The sequence below is a fragment of the Anabrus simplex genome, chromosome 3, assembly GCF_040414725.1.
Source record: "Anabrus simplex isolate iqAnaSimp1 chromosome 3, ASM4041472v1, whole genome shotgun sequence".
Classification (NCBI taxonomy): Eukaryota; Metazoa; Arthropoda; class Insecta; order Orthoptera; family Tettigoniidae; genus Anabrus; species Anabrus simplex.
Genome location: NC_090267.1, coordinates 330323301 through 330341235, shown reverse-complemented (window position 1 = coordinate 330341235; position 17935 = coordinate 330323301). Strand labels below are relative to the sequence as shown.

Here is a 17935-nt window from a genome sequence, read left to right as displayed (position 1 = left end):
ATTACCAACATTGTATGTTCATTAGTATTTTTATTTTATTTTGCAATTTGCTTAACGTCGCACCAACCCAGATAGGGCTTATGGCGACGATGGGAAGGAAGCGGCTGTGGCCTTAATTAAGGTACAGCCCCAAGCATTTGCCTGGTGTGAAAATGGGAAACCATGGAAAACCATCTTCAGGGCTGCCGACAGTGGGGTTCAAACCTACTATCTCCCGAATACTGGATACTGGCCGCACTTAAGCGACTGCAGCTATCGAGCTGTTAATAGTAATAATTTCATTATTCATGTATAAGTGAAATGTATTAACTTTTATTATTATCTAGCAGATCAATATTAAATTGTATGTACTTTACTGTTCAAAATGTTGTGTTTCCTATTTGAGTAATAAATATTGTGTACAGGTGTGTGTTGGACAGCTAATAAGGGTGGAGGAGGCTGTTAAAAATTGCACGAATACCAAATTTTTGTCAGGGAAATACAATATTTTGGTCAAAGAAATTATTTTGACTTTCTGGCTGGGAACCCTGTATAAGGAATGATCTTCATTGGGGAAATCACATAAACAATCTTGTAAATAAAGTTTACAGATTTCTTCATAGGAGGCGTTCCAGAAGGGAAGGGCAAACCTGCCAGTGGTAGATAATTTCTTTATTCCAACTCCAGGTAGCTGAGATCATCCTCTATTACATTAGCTTGACAAAAGCTGGCAACATAAACCAGGACATAGAAATTCTCATGAACATAAACAAAGGCTCCGTTCTCGATGTCATGGAAAACTGCTTCATCCACTTAGACCAGTTCTTTAATCCTAATTTAAATCGTAATGAAAATCTCAGAAAAAAACCAACATCCTCTTCGACTTTTTAATTAAAGTCTTTAGGTGTGTCAATCTTTCAAATAGGCGTTCAGTATTTCACACTATACATAACACCCTATCGCGTTACAAGCCCCCACCACACCACCCTCCAGACCCTCCTTAAGCACTGCCCCTTCCTCCCTTTCCCATTCCCCCTCTTCTCCTGCTCAACTGCTTTAGTACAGCCCACACTTCAGTCCGCAACTCCTCTTTACAGGATAAACTTCACAGCACGCCAATCAATGTGAGCCTTATATATCACAATCACACATGTCGCTAGCTCGTCAGAAGGCCCATTATATTCACACATTCATTTATTTATTTATTTTATTTTTCTTGTTTCTCTCCAGGCTTCTGTAAACTTCCTTATTGGACTGGGAAATCTTAGCCTACGGATCATCACACATTCAACGTATTGGAAATTACATTGCTTGATTTAATTGTGCGGCATAGGACTAATAGGTGTTTTTTAAAGAACACGACAAATATTTTATTGAAGTTATTAACTATAATTGTACAAATGATGCAAGGTGTTATGTACCCTTGTATGTAAAGCATGATAGGTTTAACATGTATTTGCTCTGTGCATATTATTTTAATTCAACATTCAATATGTGAAACTTCTCAAGACTTTCACACAATCAACGAGTTACAAAATACATCACAAGATTTGATTGTATGGCATAGGATTATTAAGTGTTTCAAAACATGGCGAATTCATAATTTTAATGAAACTCTTAATTTTATTTGTAAAAATGAAGTATGATGTTATGTATCTTTATTATGTACTTGCCCTCTTAGTGATTTAGGCTGATGATGATATTTATATATTTTTTTTAATTTTTATTTTTTTTTGCTAGTTGCTTTATGTCGCACCGACACAGATAGGTCTTATGGCGACGATGGAACAGGAAATGGCTAGGAGTGGGAAGGAAGCGGCCGTGGCCTTAATTAAGGTACAGCCCCAGCATTTGCCTGGTGTGAAAATGGGAAACCACGGAAAACCATTTTCAGGGCTGCCGACAGTGGGGTTCGAACCTACTATCTCCCGAATACTGGATACTAGCCGCACTTAAGCGACTGCAGCTATCGAGCTCAGTATGACATTTATATATGTTGAAACTGGTCCCATAAATAAATAATTAAATGTTGTAGACAACATCTTGTACAACTTACATTTGTATTGAAAAAGTGGAACTTTACTGGAATCTTAACTTTGTGATTTCAGTTCAATACGGAACCAAAATGAAGTTTATATCTTTGGAAAAAGCTGGCATTCTCACCCTTACTACATCGAAATTAGCTGTTGTTTCGAAAGCTGCAGATATTGCACAGCATGTGACAGATTCACAATGCTCTGCAAGAGAATGGCAAGCACACCACTGGTCCCTCTCCAAACTAATAGCTGATTGCACAGCCAGTCAATGTCAGCCTTTTAACAAACCAAATATACGTACCAGTGTAACCATAGTGTATTGTTATGTACGAGGGGCATCCGGAAAGTAGTACCCGTTAGCGCCGCATGAAGCGCTGACGACTCAGGTAGCCGCTGGGCAAGGTTAGACCGTGTCAGTGGCTTGTCTGCCTGCTCTGTGCGAGGTTGCGTGATGCTAGCATTGCCTATGTTGTGTCTGTGATCGTTTAAAATGTTTAAACAAATTGAGAACCCCGCCAGTTGTGAAGTGAGGGCTGTGATTAAATTTCTTAATGCACGAAACGTTCGACCTTGTGATATTCATCGTCAGTTAATGAAGGTGTATGGAGACAATGTGATGGACGAGTCGTCTGTTCGGTGCTGGTGTCGCAACTTTAACCTGGGGAGGGGGAATACACACCACAAAGAGCGTTCAGGGAGACCATCTGTCATTACAGACCAACTGCTGAGCGCAGTAGACGAATGCGTGAGGAACGATCGGCGCGTCACACTTGATGAACTCTGTGAACATTTTCCTAATGTGTCTCGAACAATTGTTCATGAAATTGTCAAAGACTATCTGCATTATTAAAAAATCTGTGCAAGGAGGGTCCCTCGCATGCTTACAGAGAAGCACAAAACCAAGCATATGGCTGCAGCACTGACATTTCTGGGATGTTATTCCGATGAAGGAGACTCTTTCCTGACTCGCATCATTACTGGGGACAAAACATGGGTTTGTTATGCATCACCTGAGAGTAAACGACAGTCAATGGAGTGGCATTATGATCATTCACCAACCAAACCAAAAAAAATTCAAGACAGTTCTGTCCACCAGGAAACTCATGGCAACCATTTTCTGGGATCGCTGAGGTGTACTGCTCATTGATTTTATGGCCCGTGGAAACACAATTAATGCTAATGCGTATTGTGAAACATTAAAGAAATTACAGCGGGCAGTACAAAATCGACGGCGAGGTCAATTATCTACAGGCGTCATTCTCCTTCATGACAATGCCAGGCCTCATGCAACTGCGATAACACAACAACTTTTGTAGCAATTCAAGTGGGAAACCTTCGACCATCCCCTGTATAGCCCGAACTTGGCCCCTTCGGATTTTAATCTCTTTACAAAGCTTAAAGACTTTCTGGCGGAAAAAAGATTTGACAGCGGTGAAGAACTTAAACAAGCAGTGACTATGTATTTCAATACGCTGGCGGCGGAGGACTATGACGCTGGAATACAAAAATTCGTCCCACGTTATGACAAATGCCTAAATTTGCTTGGAGATTATGTGGAGAAGTAGTGTAAAGTATGCTCTTTCCAATAAAAATGTGTATATTTGTTAATATTTACTCCTGTGTCTTTATTGCGCAAACGGGTACCACTTTCCGGATGACCTTCATACATAATTTATAGAGGTATAATTATGAGAAACAGTGACAATCAACCTGGCATACCTGACTTTTCAAGGAAACATCAATTAGCTTGTGAAACAATATAAAAAGTTGCAAGCAAAGATTATAAGGGATAAATGTGAGACATACATTAGTGCAAAAACATTACAACGCGTTGCAGCTCGCGTTGTTGGTGTGCCATGTACTTGTGAGCGTTTCATCACATAAGGTGTTGAAAAGTTATAACATACTGCTGTATATTTAATTATTTCTGGGATTTGGGTGCTTATCTATAAAACACCCATCTTTCATAGCTCTTAACCAATGTTAATGTGAAGAGGTGCTGCATTAAGAAGAGGCCAAGCGGAACACTATACCCCATTCAGTACACTGTAATTTGTGAAAATATGGTACATACTGTATACACAAGGCATTTTGTACAGTATTCACAGCATAATGGAGAAGTATGTGTGAACTGTGCTATCAAAACACACGAAGGTGCACTGTCCAAGCTGACCTGCACAGGAATACAAACAATCAGGAAACAATCTTTCATGATCACTTGAATAATTTGCCTAAAATATCCAGTCACTACAGTCATGCTAAAAGCAGTCATAGACAATACCTCCCTACAGGTTTAAATATTAATTTCCACTATTCATTGTACTGTGATTGGATGAAGAAACACTATAGAGGCATGGACCCAGTGAGCACTAGGTATTACAGGGATGTGTTTAATTGTGACTTCTATTTGGGTTTTGAACCACCGAAAAGTGACGTGTGCTTACTCTAATCATTTAACAAATGAAATTAAGAATCTAAGTGAGGCAGCTGATGATGACAAAATAAGGAAATTGCAAACAGAACGAGAAGGTCACTTGAAATGTGCTAAAGTAGCACATTCTATTTTAAAATCTTTCAGAGGTAACCAGGATATGTCTCCATTTACAACAAGCTTTACTGATGCCGAAGACACATATGCAGTATTACCGAAGGAAAGCTGTGTACCTATAATTTCTTCATTCATGATGTGAAGTGTGGTACAGCTATCATGTATGTGTGGAATGTGAGCATAGCGAGGAATGGTGTGTATGAAACTGCCTCAACAACTACATAAGCAGCCACATTCTGGGCGAAGTAACAAAACTGGTAATGAATATGGTTGTGGCATGCTTTTGTAAAACTCATGAAGGAAGATTTAATGACATTGAACATCACATTATGGTGCCCAGTCATTCCTGTTTACTTTGGGACTGAGATTTCAGCCACATCGAAAAGAAAAGATGTGGAAGTATACTGTACTCCAGGGAACACTATATCACATTTATTCGGAACAGCAGAAACACTAAGCCTTTCAAAGTGGTGAAAATGGACAGGAATATGTTCCTTGAGTTTGGTGTCCTATAGAAGTCCATCTCGAAGAGAGAAACATAAGCAACCACATTCTGGGTGAAGTAACAAAACTGGTAATGAATATGGTTGTGGCATGCCTTCGGAAGAGTGGGTAATGATACAGGGCACTCTCTTGCCCTAGAGGTAGGAAACTAACTCTGAAGACAGATGAGCCACTTTTGTGTTGATCAATGGCATAGGATGGAGAAAGCAACGGGAAACTACTCCATTAATGATCTATTTAATATTTGCCAAGTATCAGCAGTATCATGGAAGGCTCTTTAATAAATTATTCTGGAATAGTCCTCCATTTGGATCTCCGGGCGAGGACAACTGAAGAGATGAAGCGAAGGAAATACAGTGGAGGAGAGAAAAGAATAGCAATATGGAATGTGCAATTTATGATGAAGTGTGGAAAGTTGGAAGATTTGAAAGACAAGATGAAAAGAACGAAGATTGACATTTTAGGAATGTCGTAAGTAAGGTGGCCAGATGCAGGAGACTTTTGGAGTGGTGATATTAGAATAATTCATTCAGGAACATCATCTGACAAACCAAGTGAAGCAGGAGTAGGAATAGTCCTAAATAAAGAAATGGGCATAAGAGTGAAAAGATATGTACAATTCAGTGAAAGATGAATACTGGTTATAGTAGAAACAGAACCAAGAGATACAGTAATAGTACAAGTTTACATGCCAACAACGGGTCACGACGATTGGGAAATAGAACACATGTATGAAGAAATAGAGAAAGCTATTAGTAGAGTAAAAGACGAGGAAAACCTTATCGTACTAAGAGACATGAATGCTGTAGTCGGAGAAGGAGCGGAAGATAACAGTAGGAAAATATGGACTGGGGACAAGGAGTGGAAGGGGTGAAAGACTATTAGAACTTTGTGCTAAAAATGAACTTGTAATCACCAATACATGGTTTAAACACCATAAAAGAAGGTACACTTGGAAAGCACCGGGTGATATCAGTAGATATCAAATTGATTATATAATAGTTAAAAAGAGATTTATGAATCAAGTAAAAGATAGCAGAAGCTATCCAGGTGCTGATGTGGAACAGATCATAATCTCGTTATGATGAAGAGCAGGCTGAAATTTAAAAGAATACAGAAAAGATATACCAAATCTTGGCAAATATGTAAATTGACAGATGAGAAGATTGCTGAGGCATACCAGCAGAAAACTGATGTGATAACTAAATTAGAAATAGAGAATACTATAGAAGATTCATGGACTCAAATTAAAAAAAGATCTGACAGAGGCAGCTGATGAAATTTTGGGGAAAACAGAAATACCACCTCGGAAGGAATGGATCACTAAAGAAATTTTAGATATGATAGATAAAAGGCGGTTACTCAAGAGCTCAACAAGATCGGAAGACAAAAACGAATACAGAAGATTGCGGAATGCTATAAACAGAAAAGCTAGAATAGCAAGAGAAAATTATTACGAGGGTATATGCTCAATGATAGAAGGAAAAACCACTAAAGGACATGTCGATTCTGCGTATCAGATGGTACAAATTTTCTTTAGAAAGAGGTGTAACAAAAGTAATGCAGAGGAAGTAATTCTCGATGATCATAACGAGATTGCAAAGAGGTGGAAAAATGACATTGAAACCCTGTACGTGGATGTAAATCTACAAGAAAATGAAATTCTTGAGGAAGAAGATGTAACAGAAGATGAAGATTTCTGTATTATTTTAAAATTCAGCCTGCTCTTCATCATAACGAGATTATGATCTGTTTCCACATCAGCACTTGGATAGCTTCTGCTATCTTTTACTTGATTCATAAATCCCTATTTAACTACTGTATTATGTAATCAATTTGATATCTATTGAGATCACCTGAGGGAGAAATTTGAATTAGCTCTATGAAAACTGAAGGACAATAAGGCACCAGGCATTGATAATCTCAAAGCTGAACTCCTAAAGAAAAGCGGACCTCGTATGAAGAAGAGATTGCTTAAACTTATACAAAGAACTACATGGAAGGAAAACTACCTGCTGACTTTGAAAAAAGTGTCATGATCCCTATACCAAAGAAAATGGCAACAAAAAATGTGAACAATATCGCACTATGAGTTCAATCGTTCATGCATAAGAAATTGTCACCAACATAATATTAAGACGAATTGGAAAGCAAATTGAAGAGTATCTGACTGAAGACCAGTTTGGGTTTGTTAAAGGCAAGTGTACAAGGGAAGCTATACTGGCATTGAGACTTATACTTGGAAAAAGATTAGAAAAAGACAAAAGAACTTATTTATACTTTGTGGATATTGAAAAGGCTTTTGATAATGTACATTGGATAAAAATGTTTGAAATTCTTAAAAAAATAGGAGTCCCGTATTGAGATAGAAGAATAATTTGGAATTTGTACAAAAATGAAATTGCAGTAATTAGAATTAGGAATGAATAGGAGGAAGCAAAAATAAGGAAAGGAGTTAGACAAGATTGTGCTTTTTCTCCCATGCTTTTTAATGCCTACGTCCAGGATGCAATGAATAAGGTTGGAGAGAATTTGAATATAGGAATAAGAATACAGGGTAAACAAATAAATGTGATTAGATTTGCAGATGACATTGCCATAGTTGCAGACAGTGAACAACATCTCAAACAAATAATAGTAAAAATGGAGGAAATCATAGGTAATGAATACAACATGAAAATATGTAAGACAAAAACAAAAGCTATGGTCTGCGATAAAAAAGCAGACTCAAGTATGAAAATACTGGTGGGCAACAAAACACTGGAAAATGTTAAAGAATTTAAATATCTCAGAAGCAAAATTACCAAAGATGGAAGAAGCAAGAAGGAAATCAAAAGTAGAATTTCACAAGCCAAATTAGCATTTCACAAAAAGAAATGTTTATTCACTACAAATTCCAATAATCTTAAAACAAGAAAAAGGTTATTGAAAGTGTATGTTTGGAGTATTGCCCTTTATGGTTGCAAAATGTGGACAATTGGAAAAGAAGAAAAATGGTTATATTCTTTCGAACAATGGTGTTATAGAAGAATGCTAAAGATTAGCTGGACAGAAAAAACAACAAATGCTGAAGTGTTTAAGAAGGTGAAGGAAAATTATACCTTATGGAAAAGTATAAAGAGGTGGAGGACTAGACTGATAGGACATACTTTGAGACATGATAGCCTGTTGAAAACAGTATTAGAGGGAATGGTTGAAGGCAAAAGATGTCAAGGAAGACCATACCTACAATATGTACAGCAAATCATGTCTGATGTAGGATGCAGAAGCTATGAAGAGGAAAGCTATGAACAGAGCCGACTGGAGAACTGCTGCAGACCAATCCATGAATTGAATACTTAAGAAGAAGAAGAAGAAGAAGAATATGAATGGGTCCTGTGTACATTGGCTTGAGGCTTGTAAATGGAGTAACAATACATTGTTCATTTGCCTTGGCCTTCCTGCACTGCCGCTTTGTGATATTGTAAGTCCTCCATGGGTATAAGACATTGTGACCAGGTCGAACTTTCAGCCGATAAACAAAGCCACACAGCATTTGTTATTTTTAAAGCTGGGTCTTTCTTTATGTTCAACTCCAATTGCATCACATCAAGAAAGCTTTTCCAGGTCATCATTATCACTTGAAATGGATTATTAGAACAAGCATTATTGATAACATCTTCCCGTTGTTGTGGAACATAAACAGAAGACACTTTTTTCTTCCTTTCAATTTGAGTGAGTGCTCTGTCACATGGTAAAAAGCAGTGCCCCCTGCAAAGGAACTTCTGATTTGCATCAGTAAAATAGCCTGATACCACCAACCACTGTAACAACACAACCATTTTCGAGTTATTGTTTTATGCCACACAACAATTAGTGCATGCGAATATATAATTCAGGATACATGATACTATCTCTGTAGACCCTCTTTTAGCCACAGATTCATGCCACACCAGCATAGTTGTTGTTTGCACTGGATTGCAAATAGCATGTTATATGATGCATATTGCCTTTGGTAGAATATATATGAATGTGTAAGAGTCATCGATACGATCGTGAAGTGGACGGCTTGCAATGTGTAAGAGTTGCGCAGAACAATACCTGTTAAAGATCAAAACACAACACAACAAAGCTATCATTTTCTCTAACCAAAACAATGTCGTCATTCATTGCTGGGTAAGCTTTTTCGGCTTTACGATGGTGTAATTCACTCTGAAGTCATATCTTTTCTTCCTCCTCCTCTGACTGTGCCGCAATTAACATTATGTGCAGTTTATTACATGTGTCACAGCTATCAGATCTCGGAAGTCCAAATCTTGTATTATGTTTTTCATTGAAGATATCACAATAAAAATCTGAAGACACTTTTGAGGTTGGGTTTTCTTTCCAGAACAATCTGAACATAGCAGCAACACTTAAATCTGCACTTAGACATTTCCTACTATTTTCTCTTCTACTGTAGTGACTCTCTTGGAATGCAAAGCTTTTTATGTGGTCATTTACTACTTGTCTGTCTTCCTCTGGGGTACGGCTCCTTCTCTTTTTCTGGGTGTCACGACAATCTTTAAATTCGGTGTCTCCCTTTTTAATTCTATTTTGTATCATTTGAACTGTCCGGCTCCATGGCTAAATGGTTAGCATGCTGGCCTTTAGTCACAGGGGTCCCGGGTTCAATTCCCGGCAGGGTCAGGAATTTTAATCATCATTGGTTAATTTCGCTGGCATGAGGGCTGGGTGTATGTGTCGTCTTCATCATCATTTCATCCTCATCACGATCCGCAGGTCGCCTACAGGTGTCAAATCAAAAGACCTGCACCTGGCGAGCCGAACATGTCCTCGGACACTCCCGGCACTAAAAGCCATACGCCATTTCATTTCATTTGAACTCTCCTGGGTGTTATCTGTAATAAATCACAAAATGTTTTCTGGCAGACATGAAAACATTTTCCTTTAACTACAAAGTAATACTTGAAAGTACATGACTTATGTGAGATAGCTTCATCAATTCTCCAGCACTAAGGTTCGATTGTTCCCATATTTTCTGCTAGAAACATTGACTATCCATGATAATTCTTGCAGTAAAATTTATAGAAACTTTCTTTCTTCATTTCAAGAGTGAGGTGTTTGCAATCACTCCACAAACATGTGCAAACTTGGCTCTAAAAGGACAAAATGAGACCTGTCGCTCTCAAATACTAACCTAAAGATGCCTTAAAATATCATCCTGCTCTTCTTCACGAAACTCTATTTTCCATTATCAGCGCATATAGACACGTGCAAAGGAGACATGTTATAGCATTCAAGAACACCTCATTTGGATATGCAACGTTCTTGTACTCACCTGAATGAAAGGACGTTTCCCAGGTTTGAGCAACCTTTTGTGGTTGTGTATGCTTTTCCCCTGTTCTGCAGTGCTTTTCACACATTGCCCTTCCAAGAGGTAACATTAATAGACCTCCTTCTACCTCTATTTAAACGATTCAGTTGGCCATCTGTCACATTACTCACTTCCACATCAGCCATATTGGATGGGTAAACAACATTATCACACGGAGCTCGATGTTAAAGCTTCGAGTACAGCGACTATACTGCCGATAACGATCCCTACATTATGTGACATATCCAGCTTCGGATAAACACTGTTCTTTCACTCGTAACTTAATTTCCGGAAAAATGGATTATACGTTTTTGCGGGCAGCCCTTCAATTAAATAAATGTGTCCATACCTCAGTTTCCGGAGTATGTTTATTTTAAAGATGTCTGTGGCGGGTTCACCCTTATCTTGTTTATGGACATGCAAACTTCGAACATCAATATCTCTAAACCTATGTTTAGCGATAAAAGTAACAACAACAACAGAACTGGAAATAAGTTTGTACATGCCCCCACAGCAGCATAGATGATACAATAGAAAAAGTAGCAAACTCAATCAGTGAACTAGACCCAGAGAAGCCAACTTACTATACTGGCAGGTGACTTAAACTATAGGCTAGACAAGACAGATGCAAAGTACAAGCAGTACTAATCTTATTACAGGAAGAGGGATTCCAACTGGTAAACAGAAGATATATGATCACGTATGCATAGTATCAGATGGATGTAGTGCAATAGGCTGCTCCAGCACCACTGAGAAAACACATCCCCTTAGAAATGAAATTACTATTACACAGAAGAGGAACAGAGGAAAAACCAAACAAAAGAATCCCCCTGAGAACAAGAAGACTCAACAACAAAATCATTTATGAAGCCAAACGCACCCTGGAGGAATGGAAATTCAATAGGCAACAGAAAGACTTACAACATTTCTCCAGGAAGCACCCATAATAAGCACAGCCAGAAGAGCAAAAATATGGTTCGACAGGGAATGCTACAAACAGAGAAAGTACACCCTTGACATACTACACATAGCAAGGAAAACACAACAGATGCAACACCTACGAGATTACACAGAGAATACAAAAAGATAATTGAAGCAAACCAGGGCAAGTTATATAGAGAGTGAAGGCAAGCGAGTTGCAGAGGCAGCAGAAAAGGACCCTTTTATTGCAACAGAACCACAAGGAACCAATGCATGATAGGAGTGGAGATGAAAATCTGGGAGTAACACTTCAGGAAAATCATGCAAGAGAGGAACAGGCAGATTCCAGTGATGAAAACAAAGACACAGCAGAACATCTGCATATAACACAATCGGAAGTAGACACTGCCATAAGAAGATTGAAAAGCAATAAGGCAGCAGGACCAGACGGAATATACGATGAAACTTGAAGACAGCAAAAAAAAACAGTATAACAGAAATACTGGTGAATCTGAACAACATATGCATGGAGGAAGTTCTATTTAGAATTACTATACAAAGGGAAAGGAGATCCATCAGATCTGAACTCTTACAGAGGAGTGGCAATGAACAATACCATGGTCAAGTTACTAACTAAAATAATAACCACCGGGCGAGTTGGCCATGCGCGTAGAGGCGCGCGGCTGTGAGCTTGCATCCGGGAGATCGTGGGTTCGAGCCCCACTGTCGGCAGCCCTGAAAATGGTTTTCCGTGGTTTCCCATTTTCGCACCAGGCAAATGCTGGGGCTGTACCTTAATTAAGGCCACGGCCGCTTGCTTCCAACTCCTAGGCCTTTCCCATCCCATCGTCGCCATAAGACCTATCTGTGTCGATGCGACGTAAAGCAAGTAGCAAAAAAAAAAAAAAATAATAATAATAACCGAAATAATCACACCTCAAATAGACTTACAAATTCCAGTAAACCAGTTTTGTTTCTGACCAAACTGATCCACTTTTAAGGCCATCACTGTGTTAATAGAAGATGTGGAAGAGGCACTAAAAGGGAAAGCTGGGAATACCACGCAGTATTATCTGACTATAACAAAGCATTTGACTTCCTAGATAGGAAGATAATGGTTATAAAACTAAAGAAAATTAGGAATGATGAAAACCAAATCTTGAATATAGTATAAAGTAAAATGAACTGCAACAAAGTAGTAATAAATGATGCAGTCACTGAATTGGGAGAAATCATTCCAATAAATTGGGTACTACACAGGGCAACCCACTAAGCCTGTTACTGTTCAATGTAGCAACAGCGGATCTCAAAGAAAAACTTGACAAATACAAGGATGTACAACAGATAATGTATAAAGACAACATGACCCTATGAACAAAATACATAGAACAACTACAAAAAGCAGTCAACACTTTCATAGAAAGGGCCAAAGACAATAAATTCACCATAAACCTGAATAAAACGGAACATGGGGAGACAGAACATATTACACTTGAAGGAAACTCCATCAAAACAACAAACCACTACAAATCTAGGAGTAACTTTACAATCAACAGTAACAACATTCACAATACACATAACTGAGAAGAAAAAAAAAAAGAGCAGCTATAAAGCGTATGTTCACAATGCAGAACCTGAGAAACATCTCCATAGAAACATCAGTCAGAATCTTTGAGGCTAAAATACTACCACTACTGGCATACGGCATAGATATATGGGAAAAACTGGTAAAACAAAAGCTACGAAAATTGAGATTGGTGCTCCTTGGGGGCCAGGCAAACATCTTCACATCCATGGAGTGTTCATCGAACCAGTTGGCTACATTTTAGGAGCGATGGGCTGGAGCATTGTCTTGTTGTTGGTACAGGACATGTCCAGGGTGCTGGAGTCAAATAAAGAGGTGAACATGATCTGCCAACTGGTTCCTATAAAGCACACTGATGAGAGATGTTGTCAGGTCAATAACATAGCCTTGAAAAATAATTTCAACTGCCTAGACTATGAATTAATATTTTTTCATTGCCATTTATAATTTGGAATATCAAAACTTCTCTTAATCAGCTGCATAATGTAATTGATCAGGAACTCACCTTCTATGCTTGGGATCAAACCCCAATAGCCATCAGTAGCTAAAATGTAAGAGATCTGCATCAACTAGCGCCTTCTGCAACACTGAAACACTTCTTGCTGACTCCCCACCATCCCATAACTGCTTGCATTCACTTGCAACTGGCTCAAGACTTGCTAGCATTTGCTGGCTCTGCTCCGTATACAGGCCAGCACAGTTTCCATTTCCTGATAATTCTGGGCATTTTCTCAATTGTTAATCAACTTCCAGCTTCTTCTAAGGAGCTTTGTATTGCAAGCCTCAGGAATTTCCAGGTGATATATTCATTTGTTCATTATGGGGCCTCTGTGTTGCCTCTTGCATGCATTATAGCTTTCTGCAACCCCCTCCACCCTCAGCTTTCGTTGTTACAATACTTATTTTAATACTAAGGAAATAATTATTTCAAGCATGCTCTTCATACAAAAATATGAAATTGTGTGAAAGTTCAGTAACAAATCTGAAACAGTACTACCTTACTGCTCTTCATAACTCTGATTCTTCAATGATGGTTCTCAGAAATAGGAATATTCAATGATCTGCACTTAAGGCTGTTGCGTAGGTGGCAGATTCCCCATCAGTTGTTTACCTAGCCTTTTCTTAAATATTTTCAAAAGGTTGATTTTTAAGTTTTGGTAACTATCTTATTTATTGATACATAGCATACATACATGGTTCTACGTTCCACAGGCCTTCGATGTAGTCACCAGCGTTGCATACATCGTGTTCCCAGGTATGCAAAAGCTGTTGGATCCCGCTGGCACTGCCCACTCTGTCGACGGTGCGAAGAGAGCGGTCGGTGGCGTGCAAAACGTCGTCAGTTCTACAGAAGCGCTTCCTATGTAGTGTCTCCTTCATCTCAGGAATTAGATCGAAGTCACAGGGACTTAAATCCAAAAAGTAAGGGGAGTGATAGGGCACCCCCCAGCGATTGAACAATTCAGACACAACTCCTGCTGTGTGTGCCATAGCATTGTCATGCAGAACGATGGGTGGGTTATCGGTGAAGTGCTTTTTATTCTCAGAGCTGCTCACAGATTGTTCTACAAAAATTTAACATTAATACGCTGCATTCACGGTATGCCTTAAAATCAATCTGATGCATCTCCATTAATACGGATACAGTCTGTACATGTTCGTAACTTACTAGAGAGTGACCAGATCGAGACATGTCCAACACACGCTCGCATCCTTGTTGCGACCTCTAGCACACTGAATTTTTAACCAGCTTCTCTGTTCATGCTTGGAAAACATGGCGACGGTCATTCACGAGCGCTTGCTCACAACTGCTCATCTTTACCTGACCACTGTAAACAGACGTGGAGGGGGAAGGGTGAGATCATGTGCTCTGGAGAAAGGGATACAGGTCCACAAAGTTCGGTAAGAATAACAGAGCCCGTTGCACGGCTGTGCTGGAGCATGGTTGCCAAAACTTAAAAACCTACCTATGTAACTTGAAAAATTTATCAAACATTTAAATGAATATTTGCCCCAATTTGTCCTCTTGAATTACAACTTTATTTTCATGTTACGATCTTTCCTACTTTCAAAAGCTCCACTCAAGCTTATTCGTTTACTGCTGTCATTCCATACCATTTCTCCAGTGACAGCTCAGAACATACCACATAGTCGAGCATCTCATCTCCTTGCTCTTAAGTCTTCCCAGCCCAAAGTTTGCAACATTTTCGTAACACTACTCCTTTGTCGGAAATCACCCAGAACAAATCGTGCTGCATTCCTTTGGATCTTTTCCAGATCTCATATCAAGTAGTCCTGGTGTGTGACCCATACACTGGAACCATACTCTAATTGGAGACTTATATCCCCTCTCCTTGACATCCCTACTGTAATCTCTAAATACCTTCATAACCATGTGATATGAAGATCATTCCTTATATTAACACCTAGATACTTACAGTGATCCCCATCAACACAGTAATTAAAACTCAGAGGACTTTTCTTCTTGGCGAAACTTACAACCGCAACTTACAACCTGACTTTTTTTTCCCATTCACCATCATACCATTGTCTGCTAGCCATGTCACAACCCTTTACTCATATCATTTATATATATATATATATAAGAAAACAAATAATATTGCCCTGTGGGACCCTCCCCCTCCCCCCCCCCCCCAACCAATCATTAAAAGATCAGAACACTTCACCTACTCTAATCTTCTGAGTTCTATTTTCGAGAAATGTAGCTACCCACTCAGCCACTTTTCTGTCTAGTCCAATAGCCCTCATTTTCATCAGTAATCTCCCATGATCCTATTAAAAGCCTTGGATAAGTCAGTAGCAATACAGTCCTTTTGAACTCCTGAATCTTGCTGGAATCCTACAAGTTGGACCTCACTAGAATAACCTTTCCAATTACTAAATTTTCAGGCGTGTCTAATATAATCACAAAGAATGCTTTCCCTACATTTGTATTAATTGTCAAGAAGCAAAATACACTTCGGTAAACAAAACAATCAGAGTTTTTTTTTTGCTAGTAGCTTTACGTCGCACCGACACAGATAGGTCTTAGTTAAAGTACAGCCCCAGCATTTGCCTGGTGTGAAAATGGGAAACCACGGAAAACCATTTTCAGGGCTGCCGACAGTGGGGTTCGAACCTACTATCTCCCGAATACTGGATACTGGCCGCACTTAAGCGACTGCAGCTATCGAGCTCGGTAATCAGAGTTTTGAATGACTATATATTTATTATTATCACCCCTCACACTGTATCATATGCCTACCAAGAATTTTTTTTTTTGCTAGGGGCTTTACGTCGCTCCGACACAGATAGGTCTTATGGCGACGATGGGATAGGAAAGGCCTAGGAGTTGGAAGAAAGCGGCCATGGCCTTAATTAAGGTACAGCCCCAGCATTTGCCTGGTGTGAAAATGGGAAACCACGGAAAACCATCTTCAGGGCTGCCGATAGTGGGATTCGAACCTACTATCTCCCAGATGCAAGTTCACAGCCGCGCCCCTCTACACGCACGGCCAACTCGCCCGGTCTACCAAGAATTTTAGATAGCATTGAATATCATCACTGTCAGTAAATATACAATAAACAAAATATATCTTAGTTTATTTTTTTACACCACTATAGCATGAACATAATTGTTATCCTTATATCATATTTTCTCACTCATGATGATGATGGATAAATGTTTCTTTACCATTCAACGTTGTGGGTGTGACCTTGAATCTGGACAAATTACCACCTTACAGGGCACACTGAGGAGTGAGCAGTAGTCTATTAACTGTTTCTGTCTCCAGTCTAATTTTTAATCTTTGTCTTGCAATGAGCATTTTCTGAAAATACCCTATCACATGCAGCATTTGTACATCAAGAGCAAAGACAGATTTCATTCTTAAAAAGACTCAAAATATGAAAGGGAACACACAATAGGATAAACATAATGACAAATCAGTGATGGAAGAGGGAACAACAGAAAGAGGAAGTATATAAAGATGTGGAGATTGTACTTGTCCTTTTGTGTTTTCATGTGTGTCCTGGTCTCTTGATTGTTGCTCCATTTTCCCATGCTGACCTGTCATTGTGTTTATGTTATTATGGGTCCCTATTTATATTTCTATCTTTCTGTGCATTACCTAATTTGTCACAAGTTTGTTTGTTCCTTTCCATTACTTAGAAGTCTCTTAATTATAACACTGATATTCATTCAGAAATTCTCACCTGGGTACTCAGAATTGTGTGTGTTTAGCATACCATAAATGCCATATCAAATTTGATTCAGAATTATTGTACAGTATAATTATTGTGCGACCTGGTAACACTTCACGCTGCCCCCGCGGTGTAGGGATAGCATGCCTGCCTCTTACCCAGAGGCCCCGGGTTTGATTCCCGGCCAGGCCATTGATTTTTACCTGCATCTGACGGCTGGTTCGAGGTCCACTCAGCCTACGTGATTACAATTGAGGAGCCATCTCACAGTGAGATGGCAGCTCCGGTCTAGAAGCCAAGAATAACGGTAGTGTAGAGATATTAAACGAGAATCTTACCAACCATATACGCATCTATTAAAATAAGCTGATATGAGCAGAATTATTAAACCACACCTTTGTATTTATCCATACTTTCACATACACAGAGTAGTTCATACTATGTTCTTACCAATTGAGTTTTTAGTTCAGAGTGTAATAGAGGATATAAAAGGAGACTTTCCTTCTAGATATTACACAATTAAAACAGCTACTAATCCATTCTGTATTCTTCTTATCAGTCCATTAGAGAAATCTGTCACAATTAATAAACTGAGCCATATCAATATATTTTAGTATCTAGTAATACTAAAGAGTACTCCATGAGCTACACAGGACAAAAATTATCTTCACAGGAAGATGCTAACTGGTTCATGTTATGTTCTAACTTGACGCTGTGGGAGCGTGCAAAATCTGTAATAAGAAAATTAATTTTATAAATAAATTGTTGTACAACTTATGATATGGAGTTCATATTAATTTTTC

General features: G+C 38.9%; 1 protein-coding gene across 1 annotated transcript in view; it reads right to left on the bottom strand.

Annotated features, from left to right (window-relative positions):
* Window positions 1-17527: 17527 nt before the first annotated feature.
* LOC136866796 (uncharacterized) overlaps window positions 17528-17935 on the bottom strand; it is a 382310-nt gene continuing 381902 nt past the window's right edge. The window contains exon 30 of the mRNA XM_068226847.1: window positions 17528-17863. Within this exon, the coding sequence (XP_068082948.1) occupies window positions 17827-17863 (37 nt within the window). The 3' untranslated portion in view covers window positions 17528-17826. The remainder of the gene's footprint in view (window positions 17864-17935) is intronic.